The 22,926-nt window shown below is 48.9% G+C and overlaps 1 protein-coding gene and 1 long non-coding RNA gene across 2 annotated transcripts in view; one reads left to right on the top strand and one right to left on the bottom strand.

Moving 5' to 3' along the window:
• Window positions 1-22,926, bottom strand: part of pkhd1l1.1 (PKHD1 like 1, tandem duplicate 1) — a 41,639-nt gene that overhangs the window by 4,907 nt on the left and 13,806 nt on the right. Inside the window, exons 33-68 of the mRNA XM_086178259.1 lie at window positions 22,296-22,488; window positions 21,475-21,617; window positions 21,144-21,248; window positions 20,678-20,863; window positions 20,266-20,436; window positions 19,977-20,185; window positions 18,794-19,766; window positions 18,403-18,651; window positions 18,159-18,308; window positions 17,536-17,710; window positions 16,281-16,437; window positions 16,038-16,194; window positions 15,734-15,943; window positions 13,820-13,949; window positions 12,986-13,227; window positions 12,770-12,906; window positions 11,657-12,686; window positions 11,335-11,526; window positions 10,611-10,762; window positions 10,347-10,506; window positions 10,069-10,240; window positions 9,872-9,960; window positions 9,398-9,561; window positions 9,139-9,268; window positions 8,941-9,059; window positions 6,800-6,929; window positions 6,481-6,654; window positions 6,304-6,407; window positions 6,106-6,232; window positions 5,909-6,030; window positions 5,725-5,815; window positions 5,452-5,600; window positions 5,242-5,364; window positions 5,053-5,164; window positions 3,593-3,709; window positions 40-205 (exon numbers count right to left, since the gene is read on the bottom strand). Coding sequence (XP_086034385.1) covers window positions 40-205; window positions 3,593-3,709; window positions 5,053-5,164; window positions 5,242-5,364; window positions 5,452-5,600; window positions 5,725-5,815; window positions 5,909-6,030; window positions 6,106-6,232; window positions 6,304-6,407; window positions 6,481-6,654; window positions 6,800-6,929; window positions 8,941-9,059; window positions 9,139-9,268; window positions 9,398-9,561; window positions 9,872-9,960; window positions 10,069-10,240; window positions 10,347-10,506; window positions 10,611-10,762; window positions 11,335-11,526; window positions 11,657-12,686; window positions 12,770-12,906; window positions 12,986-13,227; window positions 13,820-13,949; window positions 15,734-15,943; window positions 16,038-16,194; window positions 16,281-16,437; window positions 17,536-17,710; window positions 18,159-18,308; window positions 18,403-18,651; window positions 18,794-19,766; window positions 19,977-20,185; window positions 20,266-20,436; window positions 20,678-20,863; window positions 21,144-21,248; window positions 21,475-21,617; window positions 22,296-22,488 — 7,210 coding nt within the window. The remainder of the gene's footprint in view (window positions 1-39; window positions 206-3,592; window positions 3,710-5,052; window positions 5,165-5,241; window positions 5,365-5,451; window positions 5,601-5,724; window positions 5,816-5,908; window positions 6,031-6,105; window positions 6,233-6,303; window positions 6,408-6,480; window positions 6,655-6,799; window positions 6,930-8,940; window positions 9,060-9,138; window positions 9,269-9,397; window positions 9,562-9,871; window positions 9,961-10,068; window positions 10,241-10,346; window positions 10,507-10,610; window positions 10,763-11,334; window positions 11,527-11,656; window positions 12,687-12,769; window positions 12,907-12,985; window positions 13,228-13,819; window positions 13,950-15,733; window positions 15,944-16,037; window positions 16,195-16,280; window positions 16,438-17,535; window positions 17,711-18,158; window positions 18,309-18,402; window positions 18,652-18,793; window positions 19,767-19,976; window positions 20,186-20,265; window positions 20,437-20,677; window positions 20,864-21,143; window positions 21,249-21,474; window positions 21,618-22,295; window positions 22,489-22,926) is intronic.
• Window positions 8,202-10,164, top strand: LOC147216344 (uncharacterized). Its single transcript, XR_015109164.1, has 3 exons — window positions 8,202-8,342; window positions 8,937-9,012; window positions 10,047-10,164. It is a non-coding gene; the product is annotated as an uncharacterized LOC147216344 (long non-coding RNA).

Here is a 22,926-nt window from a genome sequence, read left to right as displayed (position 1 = left end):
ACAGTCCCCTAACACATATATTCACATTCTTAAATGTACCCCAGATCAGGCCTGTGAACGAAGATCTTGGCCTCCTCCGTGCTTTCAAACAAGCTCATCCCCGAAACCTGCACAGGATGCTGCAGGTCCTCGTTCTGGGGGTTGGTCATGAACATCACGTTTGTTTCGCCGGAGCAGACGTTTCTGAATCCGACAAATGTTGTGTCTGATGACGGAGAGAGAGAGAGAGAGAAAACAATATGTTTTCATTTTTGTCGCGGCCGGGTCGTATTGAATAGTACAATATTTCCGACGGATATTAAATTCGTGTCAGGATCTCCTCTCGGCAGCTGAGAGGAGACACGGCTGGGTCCCAATTAAAAATCAGCGCCAGCTGCAGCAGCGGCCAGCTGCCGCTCATCAAGATCTCTATAAAGAGCAGTGGCACGCGCTGCCTGGCGCCGGAGAATTGCGATTCTCCAACCGACCCTGCGAGAGCCCCCCCCCCCCCCCCCCCCCCCCCCCCCCCCCCGCAATACCCCGAGTACCGGTTCCCTGCCCGACCCGTGACAGAATTCTCTGGCCAGTATGGACCCGGGGAGCCCACCACCGGGGCCCGATCCCAGCCCCGAGGGCGATCTGCTAGCAGCCCTGACCATGCGAGACCAGAGGCTTGGACAACACGAGAGGACACTATGCGACCGAGCCACCTCTCTGCACCAAAGTCAAAGCCTGATTGAGAACATCAACGCCCAGTTTGGCCAGATCTCCTCGATTCTAGCCCAGATGTCGCAGCAGCAGAATCCATCCGTTCCACCGGCCCCTGTTTTGGAACCAGCCCCTCGACATCCTCCCGTGAAGGAACCTCATGTGCCAGATCCCCTGCGATACTCCGGAGACCAAGGGGAGTGTGGTGATTTCTCGCTACAGGTCTCACTGGTGTTTGGTCTGCAGCCGATGACCTACCAAACGGACGAACAAAAGATCGCCTATACCATCAGTCTACTCACCGGAGCTGCACTACGCTGGGGGTCGGCGGTGTGGCGGAAGGACGGACCGCCGTGCCGGTCCTATGCCGCCTTCACCGCGGAGATGAGGGAGGTCTTCGACCACCCTCTCTAGGGAAACGACGCGGCGAAACGCTTGGGCGACCTCACCCGAGGGGGACAGAGCGTGGCCGAATATGCTGTCGTGTTCTGGACCCTGGCGGCGGCGTGTAACCGGAACGACTCGGCGCTGCGATACGCCTTCCAGCGGGGACTAGACGAGGAGCTGAAGGACCAGCTGACAGCGAGGGATGAACCACCGGACCTGCGTGCCCTGGTCAACCTCGCAATCCGGAGAGACAATCGTCTCCGCGAGAGACGGCGGGAGAGGAGGACCCAGGGTCCCCCTCCGGACCGTGCTCGTCCTTTGCCCTCGGCCCCGAGTTCCGCCGCGTCGGGGGAGGAGCCCATGCAGCTGGGCCGAGCGCACCTCACCGCTGAGGAGAAGACTGCCCGGTGGCGCCGGAATGCATGCCTCTACTGTGGTGAGGTGGGCCACTACGCCACCACCTGCCCGGCCAGGAAGGGAAAAGCCGGGGGCCGCCAGGGACGGGGGGGGTCCTGGTGAGCCTCCCTGCTGGCTCACCTACGGGTGCCGGCCTCGCTGGAGTGGGGCATGTACCAGCGCTCTGTCCCGGCACTGGTAGACTCAGGGGCAGAGGGCAACATCATAGACGAGGCCCTGGTTAAGAGCTCCTCATCCCCGCCACAGCCATTCAACCGCCCCGCTGCGCCGTGTCACTGAGCGACCGCCGGCTGGCCCAGGTTCAGCGCCAGACCGTCCCGGTCTGCATCTGGATTTCAGGTAACCATTCCGAGTCAATCTCCTTCACCATCCTGTCGAGACTTCACTCCCCCCTGGTGCTCGGGTTCCCCTGGCTGCAGCTACACAATCCCCACATCGATTGGGCCGCCGGTAAGATCCGGACCTGGAGCACATCATGTCATGTAACCTGTCTGACCGCCGCCCCAACCCCCGGTAGTCCCGCAGCCCCAGAGCGACCATCGACCCCAGACCTATCCTGTGTCCCTCCCGATTATCATGACCTTGACCCGGTCTTCGACAAGGACCAAGCCCTGACCCTCCCCCCTCACCGGCCTTATGACTGCGCCATAGACCTACAGCAGGACGCAGTTCTACCCAGAGGTCGACTTTATATCCGTCAAGACCCGAGAGGACCGTCATGGAAGAGTATATTAGAGATTCCCTGGCGGCGGCTTGATCCGACCATCCTCCTCCCGGGGCGGGGTTCTTCTTCGTGGGGAAGAAGGATGGGGGCCTCAGACCCTGCGTGGACTACCGGGGTCTGAACAGGATCACCATCCGGAACAGGTACCCACGTCCCCTTATTGATTCGGCCTTTACCCCCCCCCCTCCATGGGGCCCAGATTTTCACTAAATTGGATCTAAGAAACGCGGATCATTTAGTTAGGATCCGGGAGGCTCTATCAAATGTCAAGTCTGGTTCCGCCAATAGCCTCCTTTGTATGCGATCATCTGCAATGCCGCATACAGGCCTATCCCGTAGCATTTCTGTCAATCTATCCCCATAATTACAATGTTGTGCCAGCTTTCTCAGAACAGCCACATACTCCACTACTGTTTCATTCGCTGTTCTAGTCCTGGAATTAAATTTAAACCTCTGGGTTTAGGATTGTAATGAGATAGTAGCAGCTCCGTCAACTCTGAACGACTTTGTACCTGGCTTGTCCGGGCTTTGCAAGTTCCTTATCAAGCTGTATGTCTTGCTGCCTACCGAGCTCAACAATATGGCCCTCTTTCGCTCTTCATCCGTAATTCCATTTGCCACAAAGAAGTGCTCCAAAACTTCACAATACTCCCAAGTCTGCTCCTGACTGTCAAATGCAGTAAGCGTTCCTAGCAAAGGAGCAGCCATACCATAGTCAGTGCTACCGTCCTCGTCACCAAAATGTGATTTCCTTGCCTCGAAAGATTCACAAACACCAGGGATGTGGTTTTCGCTTGTTTTTACTGAGCACAAAGTTGATTCAGTACTTACACCGGTCATCGTGCGTACAGGTCTGTCTTCTACCCTTGCTTAAATACCCACAGTGATGTTAACCTCTCCTGCCCTCTACTGGACAGGAGTAGTGAAACACTAATTACTACACTCACTAATCCGGCAGTTCCACCCAGGCCGGCTCCACGGGGCGCCGGGAGGCGCCCGTTGAGGGGAGGTACTGTCAGGATCTCTCGGCAGCTGAGAGGTGGGTCCTAATTAAAAATCAGCGGCCAGCTGCCACTCATCAAGATCTCTAAAGAGCAGTGACATGCTCCGCCTGGCGCCGGAGAATTGCAATTCTCCACCCAACCCCGTGAGACCACCTTGTTGACCACCGGACCCCGACCCTGCGAAACCCCGAGTACCGGTCAGAAATAAAGAGACTCGATCTAACTCCAGTTCTGGTGGTGTGGTTCCCTGCTCGAGTCCGCCCGACCCGTGACAATTCCAGTCAAAAAATGTACATTCTTTTATGGATAGCTTTGGGAAATTAGCATGGTGAAAGGGCATTTCCCCTGGACACTTAACAACGGCGTCACTCACCTTCCACCCTCATCAGGCCTTTGATTGCATTGTAGTTATTGTTGATGTGATAAGGCTTCAGCGGACCACTGTTGTGCGATGAGCCAAAAGTCGGCCAGCAGATTCCAGACCGGCCACCTAGAGACGGAGAGCAGAAGGGATGCTGGGAAATTTTTGGCCACACGAGTTTTCTTTCAGACTGCGTTAATCTTACATTTCCGGACGATTTCCCCCCCCGCGTCCAATGGTGATGCACCTCACTCATTCCTCCCATATCCCGTCTGCACTCATGTCTGTCATAGGTTCCCAGGCCATCTGCCAACCATTGCTATTTTGAATTCTTCAATTTATGAATATTAAAGCTATTATGGTATCATTTCACCTATAACTGTAAGCACTACTGGTATTAGTAATAGATTCAAAGTGTTTATTCTCATATGTACAGTGTGGAGACGGGCTTTCCCTGTACAATGCAATTCTTACTTTGCTGTCCGCAGTGCATTTGGATGTGCACTGACTGATAAATACGTAGAGTAAACATTATTATAATTATGAACAGTGTTGGCAATGCATGTAAAACATTGAATGCAGCTTGGTGTGCAACTCACAAAGTGCAGGTACAAGGATGAGTGCTGTTTAAATGACAGTAGTTACATGTGCAGTGCTGCATGTAAAGTGCAGAAAAAGAAGAATAAGTGTCAGCTGTTCAGGAATCTGATGGTAGTCTAAAGAACCCTACTCTCGGTCTCCCTTTCTAACCCCAACCGGTCGAGGCAGAAGGCCGCCCACACTGAGCCGGGATCTTTCCGAGCACCCGTAAAAGGCAGTATTTCCTTGCAACGGCTACCAAGTGTTTGCTCAAGGGCAAATATTGAGGTTTCTGTCAATAATCTCAAAGAACAGTGGCCGAGACCTGCTCAACATGGAAAGTGGCATTGGACAACTATTACGTGATTTAGCCCCGTAGATATACAATCTGACTTGACTTCAACCTCCTTCCTAAGGTTTCAGTCTTTCCATGCCCATGTGATATTGGCTAAGCTAAGTATATATTTTTTACCACTAACATTACATATAACCTCTGTTTCTCTATATTTTTAGGGGTTTAAACTTCTCTATCAACACATATGTATATTCTTGGAGGGAGGGATGGTGTGGCAACGTGGTCGTCCTTGGAAACGAACATTCCTGGTTCGATTCCCGGCTCCTCCTGGCCTTTCGAAGTGTTGCAGACACTGAACCCCTAACTGCTCCCTCAGCAGCCTTCTGCTCATGGTTCATCCATGATGGCTTAAATGCAGTGGTCAAATTTCACTGATGTTATGCTATATGTGACAATAACGGTTCTTCTTCTTGGACTTCCTAGCAGGATGGGGGTCAAGAACATTTGCAAAGCCCATTCTGTTTTCAATGGAATTCTAGGCATCAGAATCAGGTGCCTTCCGGTGTGTGTGTGTTGTATCCGGAAGGTCGTGTCGTACCGTTGACGGGTCTGGGGGCTCGATGAGTCTCGCTGTTCAAGATGTTGTAGTCGCTGTTGGACAAAGTATCGGCGCAGTTGAAGTTGGGGCTGCTGCCGATGATCAGGGCATCCTGGGAGGAGAGGGGAGTCCCAGTCAGGGCTCGGAGTGTCACGAGGGAAAGCGCTCAGAAAACGCGCTAACTCTCACCTTAATGTGGGCCTGTTTGTCGGCGAAGGCGTGGGAGACGGAGGGAGGCGCGTAGATGAGGGACATGATGCCCATCCCGTTGTCCACCAAGGTCACGTTGGAAACGACCACGTTCATGATGGTCTGGCAGGAGGTTGAGGAGGAGGTTCGTCTAGATTGAGTCTGTTGTTTTCGGGTGGTTGAGCTTGTACATGAGCCAAGTTTTCTCACCTGGAAGTAGATGCCGTAGTCAAAGCTCCTCCAGATGAAGAAGCCCTGGATGTGGCTGCAGCCCGGGAGGCCATCTTTGTTCATGAAGACCCCGAACAGACCGCCGTGGGCCTCGTTGTGAAGCCACCTCTCGTTCGCGTTTCCGTGACCTACGCAGACCAGTAATCGGGTCACAAGTGCATCCATTTGTTCAGAAAAACAAAAAGTTTGATTGGAAAAGCCAGCAATGCTGTTTTTGACTGAATACACTGGAATATATGACGGAGGCGTCACCTGGACACGGCTCTCCATCGATGCGGTACGCCACCCGCTCATATCCTGCCACGATGTTATGTTGCAGAACAACGTCCACTCCCTCGTTGACCTGATACCAAATTGAAATACGTGATTTTTGTCATTCATTCCTTCACATATGGTGAAAAGTTGAAAAAAGTTCCTATATATCCAAAGGACAGACCTCGATGGCAGCATTCCAGGCGAAGTTGAAATCCTCCTCTCGGTCCTGGTACGATCCGGGCCACTGCGACAGCGTCACCAGGTTCCTCCTCACTGTTATGTTCCTGCCCCAAATCCTGATGGCTGTAAACACAAAGACACACGTTAAAAAGAAGATAAAAAAAGAGAAGGCGAGTTTCTCTGACACGTGATCTTTACCCTCTCCGACGGTGCGGTGGATGACATTATCGTCCACCCTCAGCCCTTCCGTCCCGAACACCCCGATGGCCGGAGCGAAGCCGTCGTGGAAAGCGCAGCCCTGGAGGTAGGACTCCTCTTCCCGAACCTGTTAGACAAAGAAAGAGCATTTACTCCTTTGCTCCCAAACCGCAAGAGTCCTGCAGAGATTGGGGCTACCTCTCCCACGTTGAGGAAGGCCACGGAATAGCGAGGGTCAAAGTCATCGATCCAGCCTTCCTGACCGGATTGGAAAAACTCGACGTTCCTGATTTGAGCCTTGCCTGGAGAAATCAACATGGGAACACATGAACCCGGTGCGACGGAATTATTTCAAAATAGAGACGAACCACTCACCCTTGTAGTCGATCCCGGCCCAGGAGTAGGAGCCGACCAGCAGCCTGGCTCCGAAGGACTCCTCCGTCATCTCTGCGTACGTCTGGCCGATGATCTTGATGTTTCTGGTCAGAAGGCCCACATCGGCTGCCAGGGTGTAGGTGTGTGACGTTCCCGAGACGGAGTGAGTCTCACCTGGAAAACGCACCGAAGTATTTTAGGTTTTTTGAGATCAACTCAACACATCTGCCAAAAAAAACCATCTAATGTTACTGTAAAATGACAGTAATTCATACATCGTATTCCTATACATTCAAATATTTACACAGGTCGTACTGACCGATGTGAGTGTGGGTCAAAGGTCGATCCAGAGTCAGAACTCGTCCGTTGTCGGACACGAGCGTGATCCGGCGTTTTTCGGTCTCCCATGCATTGTAGCTGGTAGTGGAGATGACAACCTCGTCTCCGGCCTGAAACAGACAAACAAACAGACGTGCGATCACTAACCGTTGTCGCTAGCGATGCCTGCCGGCGGGGGCGTGTCGTTGTCGTGACCCCGAGCCCTCACATGCGGACGCTACACTTTGAATTCTTGTACAGTCACATGAATCCGCTTGAGTCTCAACGACAAATCCCAAGTGATTTCTGACCCCATCAGGCATGACACAGTTGGTGTAATTATTCTTTCATTCATGCATTCGCTGTATCGCTTATCCTGTACTCAGGCCACGGGGGTGATGTCACTATAATTTAGTAAAATCCATCTTTCTCTCTACACGTGGACAACATTTTAAGCACAGGCTCAAAACGTTTCTTTTATGGAAAACGTATAGGCAGCGCTAGGCTAGCTTCTCGTTCTGCTGCCATAGGATTACTCTACTGATGCACTTCTCTCATGCCTCCCATCCTTCCTATTGCACAACTGTTATTATAAATAGATCATTTGTGTTTCTCCCACCAAACCCTCACACCCCCTCATTCTGTTTCTACCGCTCGAGGCAGAAAGCTGCCCAAAGTGAGCTTGTATCTGTTCAAGGTTTCTGCACCGCGAAAAGGCAGTGTTTCCTCATCCCCCATCGCCAAGCGACAAGTAGTCATGGAGGAATGTTGGGTTGCTGTAGATCATCTTATAGAGCAGGGGTGTCAAACCGGAACCGGCCAACAAGGGGGTTCGACCAGGCCCGCAGGATAATTTGAAAGTGAAAAAATGCATAAAAGACAAGGATTAAATTTTTTTAATTAACTGCAATTCAAAAAAAATCCACTAGGGGGCGCACTATTTTGGTCAGAGTAGACGACAATCTGCATCACTGAGACGGACCAATCAGCAGACGTTATCAATGCACCACCTGCTGCTTGTTATGACGTCGTTTCTGCCCTGTTCTCTACCTCCCCGCTACTCCCTCATTAGCCAAAATGTTGTTATCAAAACAGAGAAAAGTAGTTAAAGAGTGTAGAATTCTCAAAGAAAAATTGACTACGCCCTATTTATTTATGGAGACGCACGGGAAACCTTTGTGCTAGGTGTGTTTGTAACAAGTTTCGGTATTTAAGGAATATAATATTCGGCGACACCACGAGACTCATCAGAGCTAAAAATATGACAGCTAGCAAAGACAACTGAGGAGAGATAAGATCAACGAATTGCTGGCGGATCTGAGGAAACAGCGTCCACTTTCACCCATAGCCGAGAAATCAGTGAAGCAGCGGTAAAAGCCAGCTAGCTAATTGCTAGCGAAAATGTGCATTTTAATGTTAGTCACCAGCTTCACTATAAAAGAGTATGATGGAATTCTACTGTTCATGCAACTCCATACATTTTCAGTATGTATTGTATGAGTATGCATGTTTACATGGATGGAGTTTACACATTTACAGGACAGGTGAATACTCTCATCCTCACACATTTAATAGCACTTTCTTTAGTTTGGAGGGTGTAGGCGGGGATTCAATTTAGATGTTATATGCACATGTGTAAATGGTTTAAAAATCCTTTTCTTTATATGTCTCATTTAATCTTAAAGTCCTTGTTAAAGTTTTGTGCCTTTGTACGATCAGTGGGATCGCATGATTGCAATACATCCATGTGAATGATAAAAGTAAATTGCACTTTTGTCAAAGGAAATATGAGGTGTTTCATGAAGTATTTTGTAAAAGGATTGTTCATTAAATTCCAAGATTTTCCTAATTTCCTTGTACTTCTTTACATCAAAACAGAGGAAAGACATAATATTTTGGTTATTTATTGCTGAGTATGCTATTATTTTAATGGTCCGGCCCACTTGACATCTACCTAGGCCGATGAGAAATGAGTTTGGCACCCCTGTTATAGAGTGTGATCCGCACTTGCTCGAAGTGGAAGGTGTCACCCGACAACTGTGTCGTGATTTGGCACTATATCAAAAAATCTGACTTGATTGATGAAATCTTATTAATTGTGCATCTAGAAACAATTGTCTGTTTTCAAATATCCACAGATACCTGCCAGTCCACGGATTCGGCCAGCGTCAGAGTGTCGGTGCCGGCGTCAGCAGTTGCAGCAAGCTTGCTGTGGTAAACATCATGCGGCTGTCCGTAGAGCTCCAACTTCCCAAACACACCTGAGACAGAGCAATGAATACATGAATACTACAAAATAATACCATTTTCTGTATGTTCCACCTGAAGACAAGTTCTTACCTAGGACTTTGGAGCCCTGGTTGGGCCCGTTAGGCAGTGGCCAATCGGGCGTGCCGTGGTTTCCTCTAAGCTTGATTTGCAGGTGACCCATGAAGGGCTCGTCGTGCCATCCTGCGATCAGCCGGCCGCCCTGAGACGGAGAGGGGAGACTCAGAAAACAGCCAAGGGCCCGAATATTCTCATATCTGCATTTGAAATCAGAACTTTATTGCAAATCTAAACCGTTCGTGTTCTGAAGCAGAGAAGACTGAGCTCCTACCTGGATCGAGATGTAGACGGCGTCGATCACAACGTTGCTGTATTTGGGCACGGCGCGAGCAGGTCGGTTGGATGTGGCGTTCATGGTGTCGGGGATTTCCAGTACTCCCACCACGGTCAGCTTGTTGAGAGGGGGTGTGTCACCGTCAAGGACCACCCATGTCCCTGTGGCAGCATCGTTTTGCTTTTTAGCATTTCTAGCATCTTTAGCATTTGTAGCATTTAACAACAAACAAGTAATACAAATGTTTGTTGTTTTACTTTGAGCACTGGAAGTTTTCAGGGTCAGTTGAGAACCAACCTCCTTTCAAAATCAAGCCTGTTATCAGCCTTAAAATCAGAGAAATTATCAGGTTTCGGTAAAGTACCTGTAATTCATTACAATTATTATTACATAAAGTGTGTTTATTAATTAGTTTCCCTTCCCACTGTAAGTTAAAAATGTTTGTTTTCGGTTTTATGTTTGGGACCTTACCTCCTGGGATCACCACATTGGCGCCCTCTGCTGGCGCGGTGAAGTTGTTTTCGGCAGAATTTTCCCAGAAGGAGGCGTTGGACCACAGACTGGAGAAAAAACAAATGCACAATGAAAAATGATTACCAAATTTTGTGCATATAAGTCATACGTTTAATTTTGGCTTTCTTTTTAGTATGGACAACCAGTGGTCGTACATGAAGTCGTCGGGACGACGGTCAGGCAGAGGGGTGAGCGTTGCTGGGGGTGGCGGAGGAGGTGGGATGCAGTTGGGGAAGAAGCAGCGGAAGACCCCGAGGTTCACGTCAACGTCGATTGTGGAGCGATCCACGCTGTGCCGCCGCCGTCGATCGCTGATCTTCCCGGACACTTTAGCGATGGAAGGTCAGAGGATGAATGAAAAACGATGAAGTGAACAATAATTCTTGCAAATCTGCACCAAAACCCAATAAATCTGTATCTAAGTGTCTTTCACCCATGTAGTAGAGATCATTGGAGTCCTTGTCGAAGTACCAGTCGCCATTGCTGTTATTGCTGAAAGTCAGCGGCGCCATAGATCCGTTCCTGTTGTCCACAACGCGGAACCTGTCGGGGCTCTGGGTGAAGTTGTGATTGATGATCACGTATTGATCCGGCTGTGTGGGGAAGAGAGAGGATGATTTGAACCGGGCAGAAGGCAGCTTCGAGATCACTTCATTTGTCCCGCTGCATCTGTTTCACAGGAGTGGCCTGTAGGTACCTTGAAGCTGTAGAAGCGGGCCTTGTATGTGATGTTTGTGATTTGGTCCATGTTGTCAAAGTACCAGTTGTACGTGTGTCCAGAGGGCAGCAGGGCCATCCAGCCCAGCTTGTGAGTCATCCTCTTCTTCAGGAAGGGAACCACACTGCTCCCTGTGAAGGTTCAATTTCCAATCAGAACACCAAACAAAACCTCATCTACTTTTGATTCACGGAAAAGGCTTTTTTTAGCTTCGTCCAGTTATGTTTAATTCATTCATTCATTTTCAATACTGCTGATCGTGCTGTCAGGTTGAGGAGAGTGGCACAAGCCTATCCTGTCGTTTGGCGAGAGGCGGGGTTCGCCCTGGAGCGCTCACAAGGTTGCAAATAGAGACATCCATCTCTTCATTTTTTCATTCACGTCACATTGAGACAAAGAATCATTCACTCTGTCAGTCTCACAAGTGGGTGATTAAGGGCCTCCCATGAACCTCCTGCATGTTTTTGGACTCCAGAGAGCCTGGAGGAAACCTACGTAGACACAGCCAGTCAAAGCCCCCCTATCGGAATTGAAGCGAGGACCTCCTCGCTGTGAGACAGAAGCACTAACCACCGTGCATTCCAGTTATTTCTCTGACTAATTTGAGGCCCCCGTATTCAAGCGGTATTTTGTTCATCCAATCAACCCCGGTTTTGATTCTTCTGCGAATCTGAGATCCATTAGCAGGTCTGCGATTTGTTACCGTGCGCGTTGGTCAAGATGACGTCCTTGCCGCTCAAAGTGCTCGGCGTGGGCTTGTTGAACGACAAACGATGGAAGTTGACGGTGTGATCGCACACGGCACCAGGGAAACCCGAACTCCACTCCGCGCTCTCGGAGCAGTGAGCCGGGTCCAGCAGCCTGCTCATGGGAACCACCTTATGGTCGATGTTGCCTAGAAAACGAGTTGGCACGGGAATATATATTCAGCACCGGTGAGCAATGGCATCTGAACTGTCGTGCACAAGTGTGACTTACGACAAAATGTATGGGTTAGCAAAGAGAGGGGGCTGGAGACGGCGTACCTGTGAGCGAGCCGTCAGTGTCCACCAGCTGCACCTCGTGCTCCCACCTGAAGCCGGCCTTGTTGGGTGAGTTGAAGTACTGGATGCCGGCGAATCTGACGGCCCAGCCGCCGCACCTGTCCCCGCACGTGCCGTCGATCGTCGTCACTCCGACGGCCGTGCAGGAGTCGCGATCGAAGTTGATGAACTTGGTATTGAGGACGCTCATACCGTCGTCGAACGGCGTGATGACCCCGCGGCGGGTGCAGTAGTCGTCTCCCAGTCCCAGTTCATCCACGTGACCCACCATGATGCTGTTGGACACCGTGGCCCCTCCCTCCTCGCCGAAGCCGCTCACGGCCCACTGAAAGATCCGCTTGGCTTCGATTCCGGCTTTCTCGTTGTTGGCCATCAGAAAGCTCTCAAACTGCACGGCGCCCACGTTGACCCACTCCGCTCCTTTCTCGCAGTTCCAGGTGGTGAGGGAACTGAACACAGCCGGCTCGGGGGTGTTGCCGCGGCAGCTTCCATCCTTCACCGGGAAATAGTCTTGGAAGATCCAGAGGCCGAACCAACCCTGAGAGTGCACCGTGTTGTTGCGGAACTCGCCGAGCGGAACCCTCTTTTGGCAGATGTTCGGGTCGAAGGAAGGGCCGTCGGGGTGCTCGTGCATGCGGTACCAGAAGCCGAAGTGGGTCCCCCCGGCTGCGGCATTGTGCCGGATGATGTTGTTGGGATTGGTGACCCAGTAGGCGGCCGGGGTGACGTCGTCGTTCAGCAGGCTGGTGCTTTGTTTAACGAACACGGCCAGGTTGTACTGCAGGATGTTCTCCGTCTCGATGCCGTCCTCGATGAAGAAGGCGCCGCCCATGATGTTGTAGATGACGTTGTGCTCCACCAGCAGCCGGTGCGTGTTGTGGATCGTCACGGCCCTGTTGAAGGTCTGATGGATGCCGCAGCCCCTCACGTAGGACTTGTAGTCAATGTTTCCCATCCGATGCCAGTGGATGGGATAGCGCCCGAGCCTGAAGGCCTGGCCTGCGTGAAACAGCTAAGGCACCAAAGCTTCAATTAGGAAAAAAATAAAACCTGGGCATATAATCTGAGAGTGAGTTCTCGGAACATGTGCGGTACCTCGACATATTCAATCCTTCCGATGGCGAGGTTCTCATTCGGCCGGGGAGCGTGGAACATGATGCAGCCCCCAAACTGGTCGCTTCCTACTTCTTCTCCAAATCGTCCTTGGAAGCAGGTCTGGGTGGCGAATTCACCTGCAGAATGGAATTAATAATCAATCAAGAACTTTAAATGAGTCTCGTGAGTTGAAATGTAAAGCCTCAAAGGTCGTGCCTGTGTTGAAACCATCTGGACAGGCTTCGATTTGGTCCTGCCATTCTTCGTGCTGGGAGCCCCTGACCAAGATGTTCCTGGTGAGAAGCCCCACCTCGGCCCGGCCCTCCAGCTTTGTGCCATCGGGCAGGGTGACGGTCACTCCGAGGTGGTCGTATTCAAGGGGCTCGGTCAGGGTAAGGGTCCGACCATCAGATGAGACCGTGGCAATCCTCCTCACTTCATTCTCTCTCTGACTGTGCCTGGAAACGAACAAAAAAAAACCAACTATAGACATGTATATCTAAATTCACTTCAGGTATGTTCCTTACCTCGAGGCCGCCCAGTTCCCCGAGCCATTACAAAATACTTCCCTTATTTTTTTATCTATTCATTAACCTTGTTCTATCATTAACACAAATCGCACGTTTTATTTTTTCTTCAAATTTTTTAGTTTGTTAAACTGTTTAAACTGCTACCAATGTGATGTTTTAAAATCACATTATTCAGTGCACGATCATGTCATATTCATAATTGCATGATTTGTTTGGTATATAATTAAAAACCTGGCATACTGTAATTTATCTAAATAATGTTGAGCATTGCTTAATTATAATAAAGGCTAATAATTGAATAATACAATTTATTTGAGCTGCTTGTAATGAATGAATAATCATGCCGACACACACATTCGATGATCAGAGATTTGAATATTTTGCAGGAGTACCCGTTCTCCCTCCCAAGAAAGGGGGCTTTTACAAATTTGTGCCCTAAAACCGTCAGGATGTATTCCTTCTGGGATTTAATGACTGACACACACGCGGACCAAACTTCCGCAGCAAGGTGTGTTTGTACCTGTGACCGGTGGACGCAATGATGATCTCGTCTCCCGCTTTCCAAGTGACTGCCTCCATCAGGGACAGGGTCTGGGAGCCGCCGCTCGCCGTCTGGGCCAGGTGTGTCCAGGGGACGGGGATCGGGATACCTGGGGATACCATACGACAATGACTTGAACACAGGGGTTGAGAAATGCATTTAAAAAAAGAATAGAAGTTGCCTTTTATACAAGGTGAAATTTCAGTTAGTCATTTATTTATTGAAGCTGATTGGGGCGCAGTGGTTTTGCACTTTGGCGTCACAGCACGAAGGACCCTGGTTCAATTCCGACAAGGGGACCTTTCAGTGTGGAGTTTGCATATTCACTGTGTGGGTTTTCCTCCCGCAGTCCAAAAACATGCAGGTTAATTGAAAAAAATTTGGAAAATTGCCCCGAGTAAATGTCTGTCTATATATGTGGCCCTGTGATTGAGTGGCGACCGGCCCAGGGTGTGCCCTGCCTCTGGCCCGGTGACAGCTGGGATAAGCGACAGATGATTGATGAAGCTGACTGGCCTCCCAGGGAATTAATTTGACTTCATAAATATCGATTATAGAACCACGGGTAAAGGCCATGTGAATTGTCCCGCGGAGAAAAACAAAGCATACAGTTATATGCTCTAAACAGACACAAATATTGATTGTATATGCTTTTTTAGCTGTAGCACTTTACCCGTGATTTTAAAGTCAATATTTGTGTAGATTGAAGATATGTAAATATATATGGTCTTGTTTTGACAATTTTTTTTTTTTCCATCTAAATCAACTCCTTACATATGGCCCTTGATTGTTTGCTTTCTGAAAAACTCGGCTATCATTTTTAAAAGACAATGATTCGAATTTCCCTGGTGGGGATCAATTAAGTATTCAGTAATCTTATCTTATATATACTCTATAAATTAGAATATATAATATGTATAGAAGTGCATATATGTGTGCGCATGGTCCATAAATTATGTTTATTTTGAAATGTTGGCAAGCAAACAACTGATTGAGGGCTATGTGTAGTACATATCTGTCCATATAACTGATTGAAAATCAGATATATACTTAATGTATTGATTATCCAGTGGAGTATATATATATATGTATATGTAGGCCCATATACATTTTTGTGGGGAGTTTTTCTCTGTCGCACTACATGCATGCCCTTTTCTATTCAAAATGTAATGTCAAATTAATATGAATATATAATCTATAGAATATATTTATCTATGTTTATATGAGCACATATTTATCTATGTGTGTATATCTATATCTAAAGCTAATCTACACCTATATCTCTAGTTATAGATGTGTGTGTCTGTGTGTATGTGTGTATTTGATCTACAGAAGAGCTATATTTTGAAATGTTAGCCATAATACAACTGATTGAGTCAACATGTATTCATGATCTGCTTTTATAACTGACTGATCATATATACAGATAGATCTAGATATAATATACCGGACTGTCTCAGAAAATTAGAATATTTTGATAAAGGTCTTTATCATCTGTAATGCAATTACAAAAACAAAAATGTCATACATTGTGGATTCATTACAAATCAACTGAAATATAGCAAGCCTTTTACTATTTTAATATTGCTGATTATTGCTTACATGTTAAGAAAACTCAAAAGTCCTATCTCAAAATGTTAGAATATCATGAAAAAGTAATTTTTGTTTTCTTAATTGCATTACAGAAGATGAAGAACTTTATCAGAATATTCAAATTTTCTGAGACAGTCCTATGTATTGTGAATATGTGTGTGTGTGTGTGTATACATATATATTGGTGGTCCATGGGATGAAAGCATCAATTAAAATTCAAGTTAAAATAAACATTTAAGTGAGGTAGGACTCGTGAGTGGCTCAAATGTCAAAGTAACTCTCGGGTGTGGCTTTTCCTACCGTGCAGGTCCAGCACTCCCTCTCTGACCGCCAGTGTCTTCGTCCCATAAACAGGAAGTTCTGGCGAGCGCAGGTTGCCGTGGAGCGTGATGATGGCTTTGTGCTGAAACGGCGCCCCCTCCTCTCCCACCTGCAGCCGCCCGCCGTTGGCGATCAGGATGTTCTCTGCTTGTAGCTCGATGTCCGCTTCGTCAAACACCAGCGTCCCTCCTTGGAGAAAAGAAGCACTCGGAATATAATACATGATTGGTGGTACAGGTGTTTAAAATAGGAATAAGGTTTAAAGTTTTAAAAGAGCCCATACCTTGAATGAGGAGCATCTTCAGCACCGGCGTGCTGGTGTCCAGCAGGATGGTCTGCCCTTCGGTGATGACGACGAACGCGCCCCTCTCCGGCGGGGACAGCCCGCCCCAGGTGAACTTGGATGACCAGACGTCGATGTAGAAGAAATCTGCGTTGTCCTGTAGAAACAGTTGTTGATAAAATATAACAGCTTTCTCCAAGGAGTCATTTGAGGCTGAAAAAACGCAACGGAAATCCCGCATACCATCCTGGCGATGCCCCGGTCGCCGATGCTGACGCGTACTTTGGCCTCCTGGGACCGCGGCTGGGCGTTCGTCACGCAGATGATCTGCGTCTCGCTGGCGGACTGGACGTCGCACACCGAGCCCGCGATGGTCACGCTGACCTCAGACACGTCAGAGCTGTAAGATCGACACGGCGTCGCAACATGTCAATCAAAAACAATGTCCCATATCGGAATTGATAGGGTTCATTTTATAAGAACGTTGCATCTAAATTTGATATAATCCACATAAAGCCTAATGATACCATAATAAGAAACTTTTATGTTGTGCTGGTGAATATTACATATTTATTATGACATGCAGCATCGGCGTTCCTTCAAGAGGTGATTCCCTGGGAGATTTAAGTTATCTCGCTTTGCATTATTACTGTGTCATTAGGCCTTTACAGAAGTTTTTTTTTTTTGAGCGCAATCCGTAATCCGCCCTTCCAAGTGATCTGGCCGTGTAAATCTCGCGAGGTAAAACCCGGCTCCTCAAGGCACCGTGTTGCCTATCAGCCGACATGAACCCGTTCCTTGGGATTCCCCGCCTCGGACAAAGGAGCGGTAGCTGTCTGAATACATATGAGATCATGAAGATGTTACTCGAGCCCGGAAAAACTGAGGCGCTGGAGCCAGAGTGGCCTAATATCCTAGTCGTATTTTGAAAACATCCACCCTGAGGCTTCTACTAGATTTGGACACAAGGGGTAATCGGGGAAATCCAGTTTAAAGTATATCGCCCTTTCTTTTTTCATTTTAAGTTGCTGATGCTAAAGTTGCTGAAAAACGTTTCTATTCTACGGCGCTGTTTTTTTTTTGGGGCAGCTTCATCTGAAATGATTGGATTACCAAGACGGGCAGTTCTGTGATCGCTCTGTGTCTCAGTCTGCTGACATTGGACACCGTGGTGGAGAGGAGGTCATTGTATGTCTCTATAAGAGGGAGTAAATGGTTGTATTTCTGTCGGTCTTAGGGTCTGCGATGAACCTCCTGCATGCTTTTGGACTGTGGGAGGACACCAGAGAACCTGGAGGACAGTAGGAGAACATGGAGACTCCAAACAGAAAGGTCTACTGTTGGAATCCAACCAGGGATCCAACGGTCTGTGTTGGGTGGGCAGTAGACACAAGACGAGTGTGTGATTTGTATCTTCTCAGTATCTCCTTTTTTTTTTTTTTAACGAAAGCCAACAAGGCGGTGATGCTAAAATGAAAGCAGTGACGTGGGTGTGCACCTGAAACCCGAGCCGCTGATAGTGATCCTGGTGCCTCCGGCTGTGCCTCCCCTGCGCGGGGACACCTCGGCGATCGCCGGCGTGAGCAGGGACCTGTAGGTGAAGCCGTCCGACACGTCGATGGCGTCGTGCTCGTTGACGACCGCGACGACGCAACTCACGTCGGTCTCCGTGCCTGAGGGACACGCGGGAGAGCGTGAATCAACGCAAAAAACAAAACAAAACAAAGGGCATTGGGGGTGGAGGGGGAGCAGAGATGACTCATCATCACAATATCTTCTTGTCACATCTGTCACATTTAAAGACCAACAACATTTCTTGAAGGGCCTTTCAAGCTACCGGTGCGATTTCTCAGGCGATAAAAACCGGCAGGGCTGCATTCTTTCCTTATTGAGCTTTTGTCAAGGATCATCTCCCGTGTCATTATTGTTATGAAGACGCTGATGTGTTTTTTTTTTTTAAAGTCCAGGTTGTCTTTTACAGCTTTAGCTTCCTGCCCATTTGAGTGTCTGCCGCATTTGGTACAATCTATGCCCTCGAGTTGTTGACTCAGAAGAGCAGCGATGACCGGATAAAAAAATCAAAAATTTGATCAAAAACTACAGGAACGTGGGTTTTCTCACCGTTGTTGGTCGGGGACTGGCAGTAGAGACGAGTGGACGTGGAGGTTTCTCTGTCCACTTCGCATTCTTGGTCGCAGATGAGCACTCGGGAGTTGTGCGGGTCGAATCCGGTGCCCTGGACGACGAGAGGCGCCCCACCACCAAAACTTCCTAGAACGCAGACAGAAGAAAATAAGTGGAGTAACAACAACTGCACCCGGTTATTCCAGAAACCAAACCGCGAAATGATGAGCGAGCCGCTCACCTTCGTCCGGCTGCACAGCGCTGAGAGTCAGTTCATAGCTGAACATGACCTCTGACTGGGCGTAACCTTTGACCTGGTGATGAAGGCTGACCAGATACATGCCCCCTGGGTTGTCTCCTGTGGTGCACTGTACTTGGGTGTCACTGATATCAGACACGGTGCAATTCACGTGGTTTATGGTGACGGATACCTGCTCCGGGTCGGTGCCAAATCCGGAGCCCGTCAGAGTGATAACCGAACCGCTCGGCCCTATGGGGATGGAAGGCGCGAGGAAGAGGAGGGGAGATGAGTAGCCGCAAGAATTTCTGCACCGACAAATTGTTCAAAAGTGCAAGTTGGCCAAAAATCAACCAAAGGACATGACTACAATGTCCTCAAGGGACAGAATTACCTGTGGTGGGGCTGATGGAAGTAACCACTGGTGTGAGTGCGGCAGAGTAGTTGAAGCCGAGGGGAGGATAGTTTACCGAGAAGACCTGGATTGTGACGGACACGAGCCCCTTGCCGTGGGGAGGCGTCAGACATTTTAGGAGACTGGGCGTCACCTCCTGAATCGCGCACTCCTCCCCGTCCACCTTGACACTCGTGTTCCCTGGAGCGAAGCCATTCCCGGTGAAGGTGAGAGGAGTGCCGCCCGCCAGGCTGCCTGCATCGGGTTCCAGGTTGGCTTGTGGAACGCTAGTCAGGGTGATGTAGCCGGACGCCAGGCCTTTACTCCTCACAATCACGAGGACTTTGTGGTCGCCTGCGGGGAGGGCATCCACGCTCACCGCGATTAGCTCGTCGGTCACGTCGGTTACCTCTAGCTCCACCGAGTCGGCGTAAACCGCCACGTCATCCATGTCGTCTCCGAAACCTGTGCCGGAAATGGTGACGCCGGTTGGCTCGTTGACGTTGTCGGGGGAAATGCTTGTGACGACGGGGGCGATGGACGATGAGTACAGGAAGGAGCAGTTCGAGTGACAGGTACTCAAGATCCTTCCCGCCATGAAGATGATGTCGCCGGCGTGCGGGTTGGATTGGGAGGTGTCACACACGATCTGGGTGTAGTTCAGTGATAAAACAGCGCACAGCTTACTGGCTGCCGTCACAAGTCCCGCTTTGAATCCGGAGCCATGGATGAAGATCCTGGTGTGGCCGGCGGGGCTGCCGATGTGAGGCGTCACCGAGTCGATCACGGGCAGGAGTGCAAAACGACGGTGGAGTTCCCTCGGAATGGCGAGGACGGCGTTACCCAGGTTGTTGACTCTGACAGCCACGGGATAGGCTATACCGATAGGGAGCCCGCTGTCCGGACTCAGCTGGCAGTTGATCTCAAAGGAGGTGCTGTTGATCACTTCACAGGGCTGACCACCCACCGTCACCTGCCGGACACCAAAAAAGTCGGGCGTCAGAATCCGAAATGTTCTGGTTTCCTTCATACCGCTGGACTTTCATCGGGCATGGAGAGAAACAATTGTTTTGTTCCTCTGTTGGTTTGATATCTGTGTTTACAAGTGTCTGAATGCCACCAAAAAAAGCACGGGCCATGCTTGGACAGTTGGAGTGTCAAGAACATTTCTGTGACCGCTCACCTCGTTGGCACAGGTGATGTCACTGAACCCTTCCCCCTGGATGTGGATGACCTGGTGGTACGAGCCTTGGTTCGGAGAAATGGCGTAGACGACGGGAGTGGAGCAGGAGGAGCTAAGTAAAGAGACAAGTGACGTGGCGTTGGCCGCCGGGCAATTCGTCGAAGCGACACATTCGTGGATTGACCTCCGGACCCTGGGGCTTGACGACCCTGCGGGGCACACAGTGAAACAAAAGAGTGAGAAAGAAACCTTGATTTGTTTCTTTTCTCTGAGAAAACACTTTGCTTACCAACTGCCACGTGTCTGGCCTCCATTCCCCCGACGTGGACAGAGATTTGGCCGTTTCTGTCCATCAGAGGCTCAACTTTTATTACTCCCTGAAGCACTCTGCCGTTCGAGTCAATGTGCCCGCTGCTGTAGTAATACACCCCGGGCACAGTGAAGCGGTAGCTGAAAAAGCCTGAAGGACAGTAAGGCAGGAAGTCATTACCAAACTTCGCGTATTATCATTCTGTCCCTGCCTGGAGGAGAATTTGAAAACAATCTATGTGTATCTTGGAAATCATTGACGTTTCACTCCGCTTTGCAAAATATGCGTGGCAACTGTTGCTACGTGCAAGCAATATTGGACTTCTATGGATGTTTTGCCGAGCCTTCGATGAGGCTCTGCATCATTTCTTATCCGTCTCATTCAGGTGTACCTGAATAGCTTCCCGAGTTTCCACTGCTGAACGCTCCCCCCTCGTAGGTGGTACCACTCGGAGTAGAGACGCTGAACACACGGTAGGCAACTTTTTGGAAAGCTGGCGCCTCCCAACGCCAAAACACTTTGTCGCCCACGGACACCGTCAGCGAGGCCGGGTCCCAGGCGAACCCTTGTCCATAAACTGTGCAAAACAGACAAATATTTGCAGTTCGATGTCGAATTCACAGTTCAATCGACGCACACAGGAAGGGTTCCATTCTTGATCTGTAATCCTAATACTTACATAATTGTGGAAAAGCAGAGGTCAAACAGGTTTAGAGACAATTTGTTGTTTGAAAAGGTTTATACGCTATGGGTGACAACTTCCTCGCTCCGAGCGCTGATCCGTAAATTAACCCCACTTCTGTTGTGGCAGAAATCTCACTTGACAACAAGACAAAAGGGTGGAAAGGCAAACCTACTGTTGTGCGAGCCCTGGTTGGTTACGGTGTAGGTCTTCTCCTCTGACTTCACAACACACTCCAGTTCATCCTCTGAGGCGACCTTGACTTCACACTCAGCTTCACCTGTCACATGGTAAATCCGCACATAACACCTGAAGTCACGTATGCAATGTGATCAGGGGAATTATTGTATTGTTTTTCTTATTTTGGGTGAAAGTTGTGTGCAAAGCTGTGACGTTGTCGGGAAGCTTCTCCGCACTAAGATTTCACCCAAGTGCAGTTTGTTGGTCAAACCGCGCTATTCTCCATGCACGAACGTGTAAGTGCTGTGTATTTGAATGTCGCTTACCAACAGAAACTCTGGTATCAGAGATGTTGCTGCTGAAACCGGAGCCAGAAATAGTCAGGTGGGTTCCTCCCAGCAGAGAGCCAAACAAGGGGGAGACGCTGTAGATATCCAGGATGTATTCGATGGTGGTGTTCACACCGTCGCTGTCAGGCGGAGAGCAATACGAGAGTCACACAAATATCCCAATTTATGACTGCTTTCCGGCTTAGAGGCAAAACAGCAAAATAATTTACCACCTCAGAGGTTGTTTTAGCCTCGGTAATACGAAAACTGCAGGAGGGAATTTTTTGCTTGCAGTTTTTTGAAGTTTTGTCTCACTTTTAGTGGTTTAGCTCAGCGTCAGCAAGGCTAACATGCCTGAAGTGACGCCAAAGTTTAAGCGGTAAAATGTTAAGCTTAGTTTAGCATGCTCATTAGCTCATCCAAAAGAATAAAGTGAAATGACTTTTCTGATTATAATCCATCCATCCATTCATCTTCTACTGTTTATCCTGCCTGATTATTATCTTTTTTTTAATTATTATTTCACACAATACTACTACATAATATGACATACTATTTAGTGCCTGTGTTGCTAGATCCATCCTATTTGGAATGTAAAAATGTCATGGCAACACTGGCAATAGAAGATGAAATACTTAAATCGGAGTCGATCGACCAGCTTTTCCATGCCGAATTTTTATCTCATGGCATCTTTTTAAATATGGAATAAAAGGTCGGGATTTTTTTTTCTCTCCACATATTTGAGAAGAAGTCTAAATTTGGCCGCAAGCCATTCTTGTTGGGAAATAGCGGTTGAGGCGCTTTCATGGTAGCTGTACCTTGTCAGGGGGCGGCCAGTGTTTCCAACCTGTATGTCCACTTTGTGCAGGCCAGGTGGGAGCGCTGGGAGAAGGCAGGTGATGTTTGTCTCTGTCCAATCTAAAGTAATGCATTCTTTCCAGCCCACGTGCACGACAGCGTCATTGTCATTGCCTCCAAGGTTTGAGCCCTCGATTGTTAGCACGCGATGCCCTGCACAATTGACACCACAACAAACATGCATTTTTTTTTCTTTCCCATTGTCATTCACAAGTTGAGATAATAAGCACTTGTCAGCCGCCTAATGACACGGCGTAACATTAGGAAGCGTCATTGTTTCGACTTAAGAGGCATTCCTGTGGCCTGCTCTTTTCTTGAAAAATAAAGGGAGATGCCATTGTCAAATCAGAAGATGTCTGAGAGATTAGTGAGTCCAAAATTTGCAAGAATCTGCATTATGCAACATGAGCGCACGCGTTTCTAGGTTTCCCGTGCACCTCTTTGGGCTGACATCTAGAAAGTTGCATCACCTGTACTGTGGCTTCAATCTTCAACACAATCCAAAACAGAACACCTCATGCCTGCTTGAAGAAGTTATTAACACATTCGGATGTTACCATATCTCTGGCAAGCAGCACCGACTACCCGCTG

Source organism: Fistularia commersonii, chromosome 30 (assembly GCF_037954325.1).
Source record: "Fistularia commersonii isolate RoL2024-O1a breed Wild chromosome 30, RoL_Fcom_v1.0, whole genome shotgun sequence".
NCBI classification, from domain to species: domain Eukaryota; kingdom Metazoa; phylum Chordata; class Actinopteri; order Syngnathiformes; family Fistulariidae; genus Fistularia; species Fistularia commersonii.
Note: the sequence above shows the minus strand (reverse complement) of the source record. Positions and strands in the feature narration are given on the sequence as shown.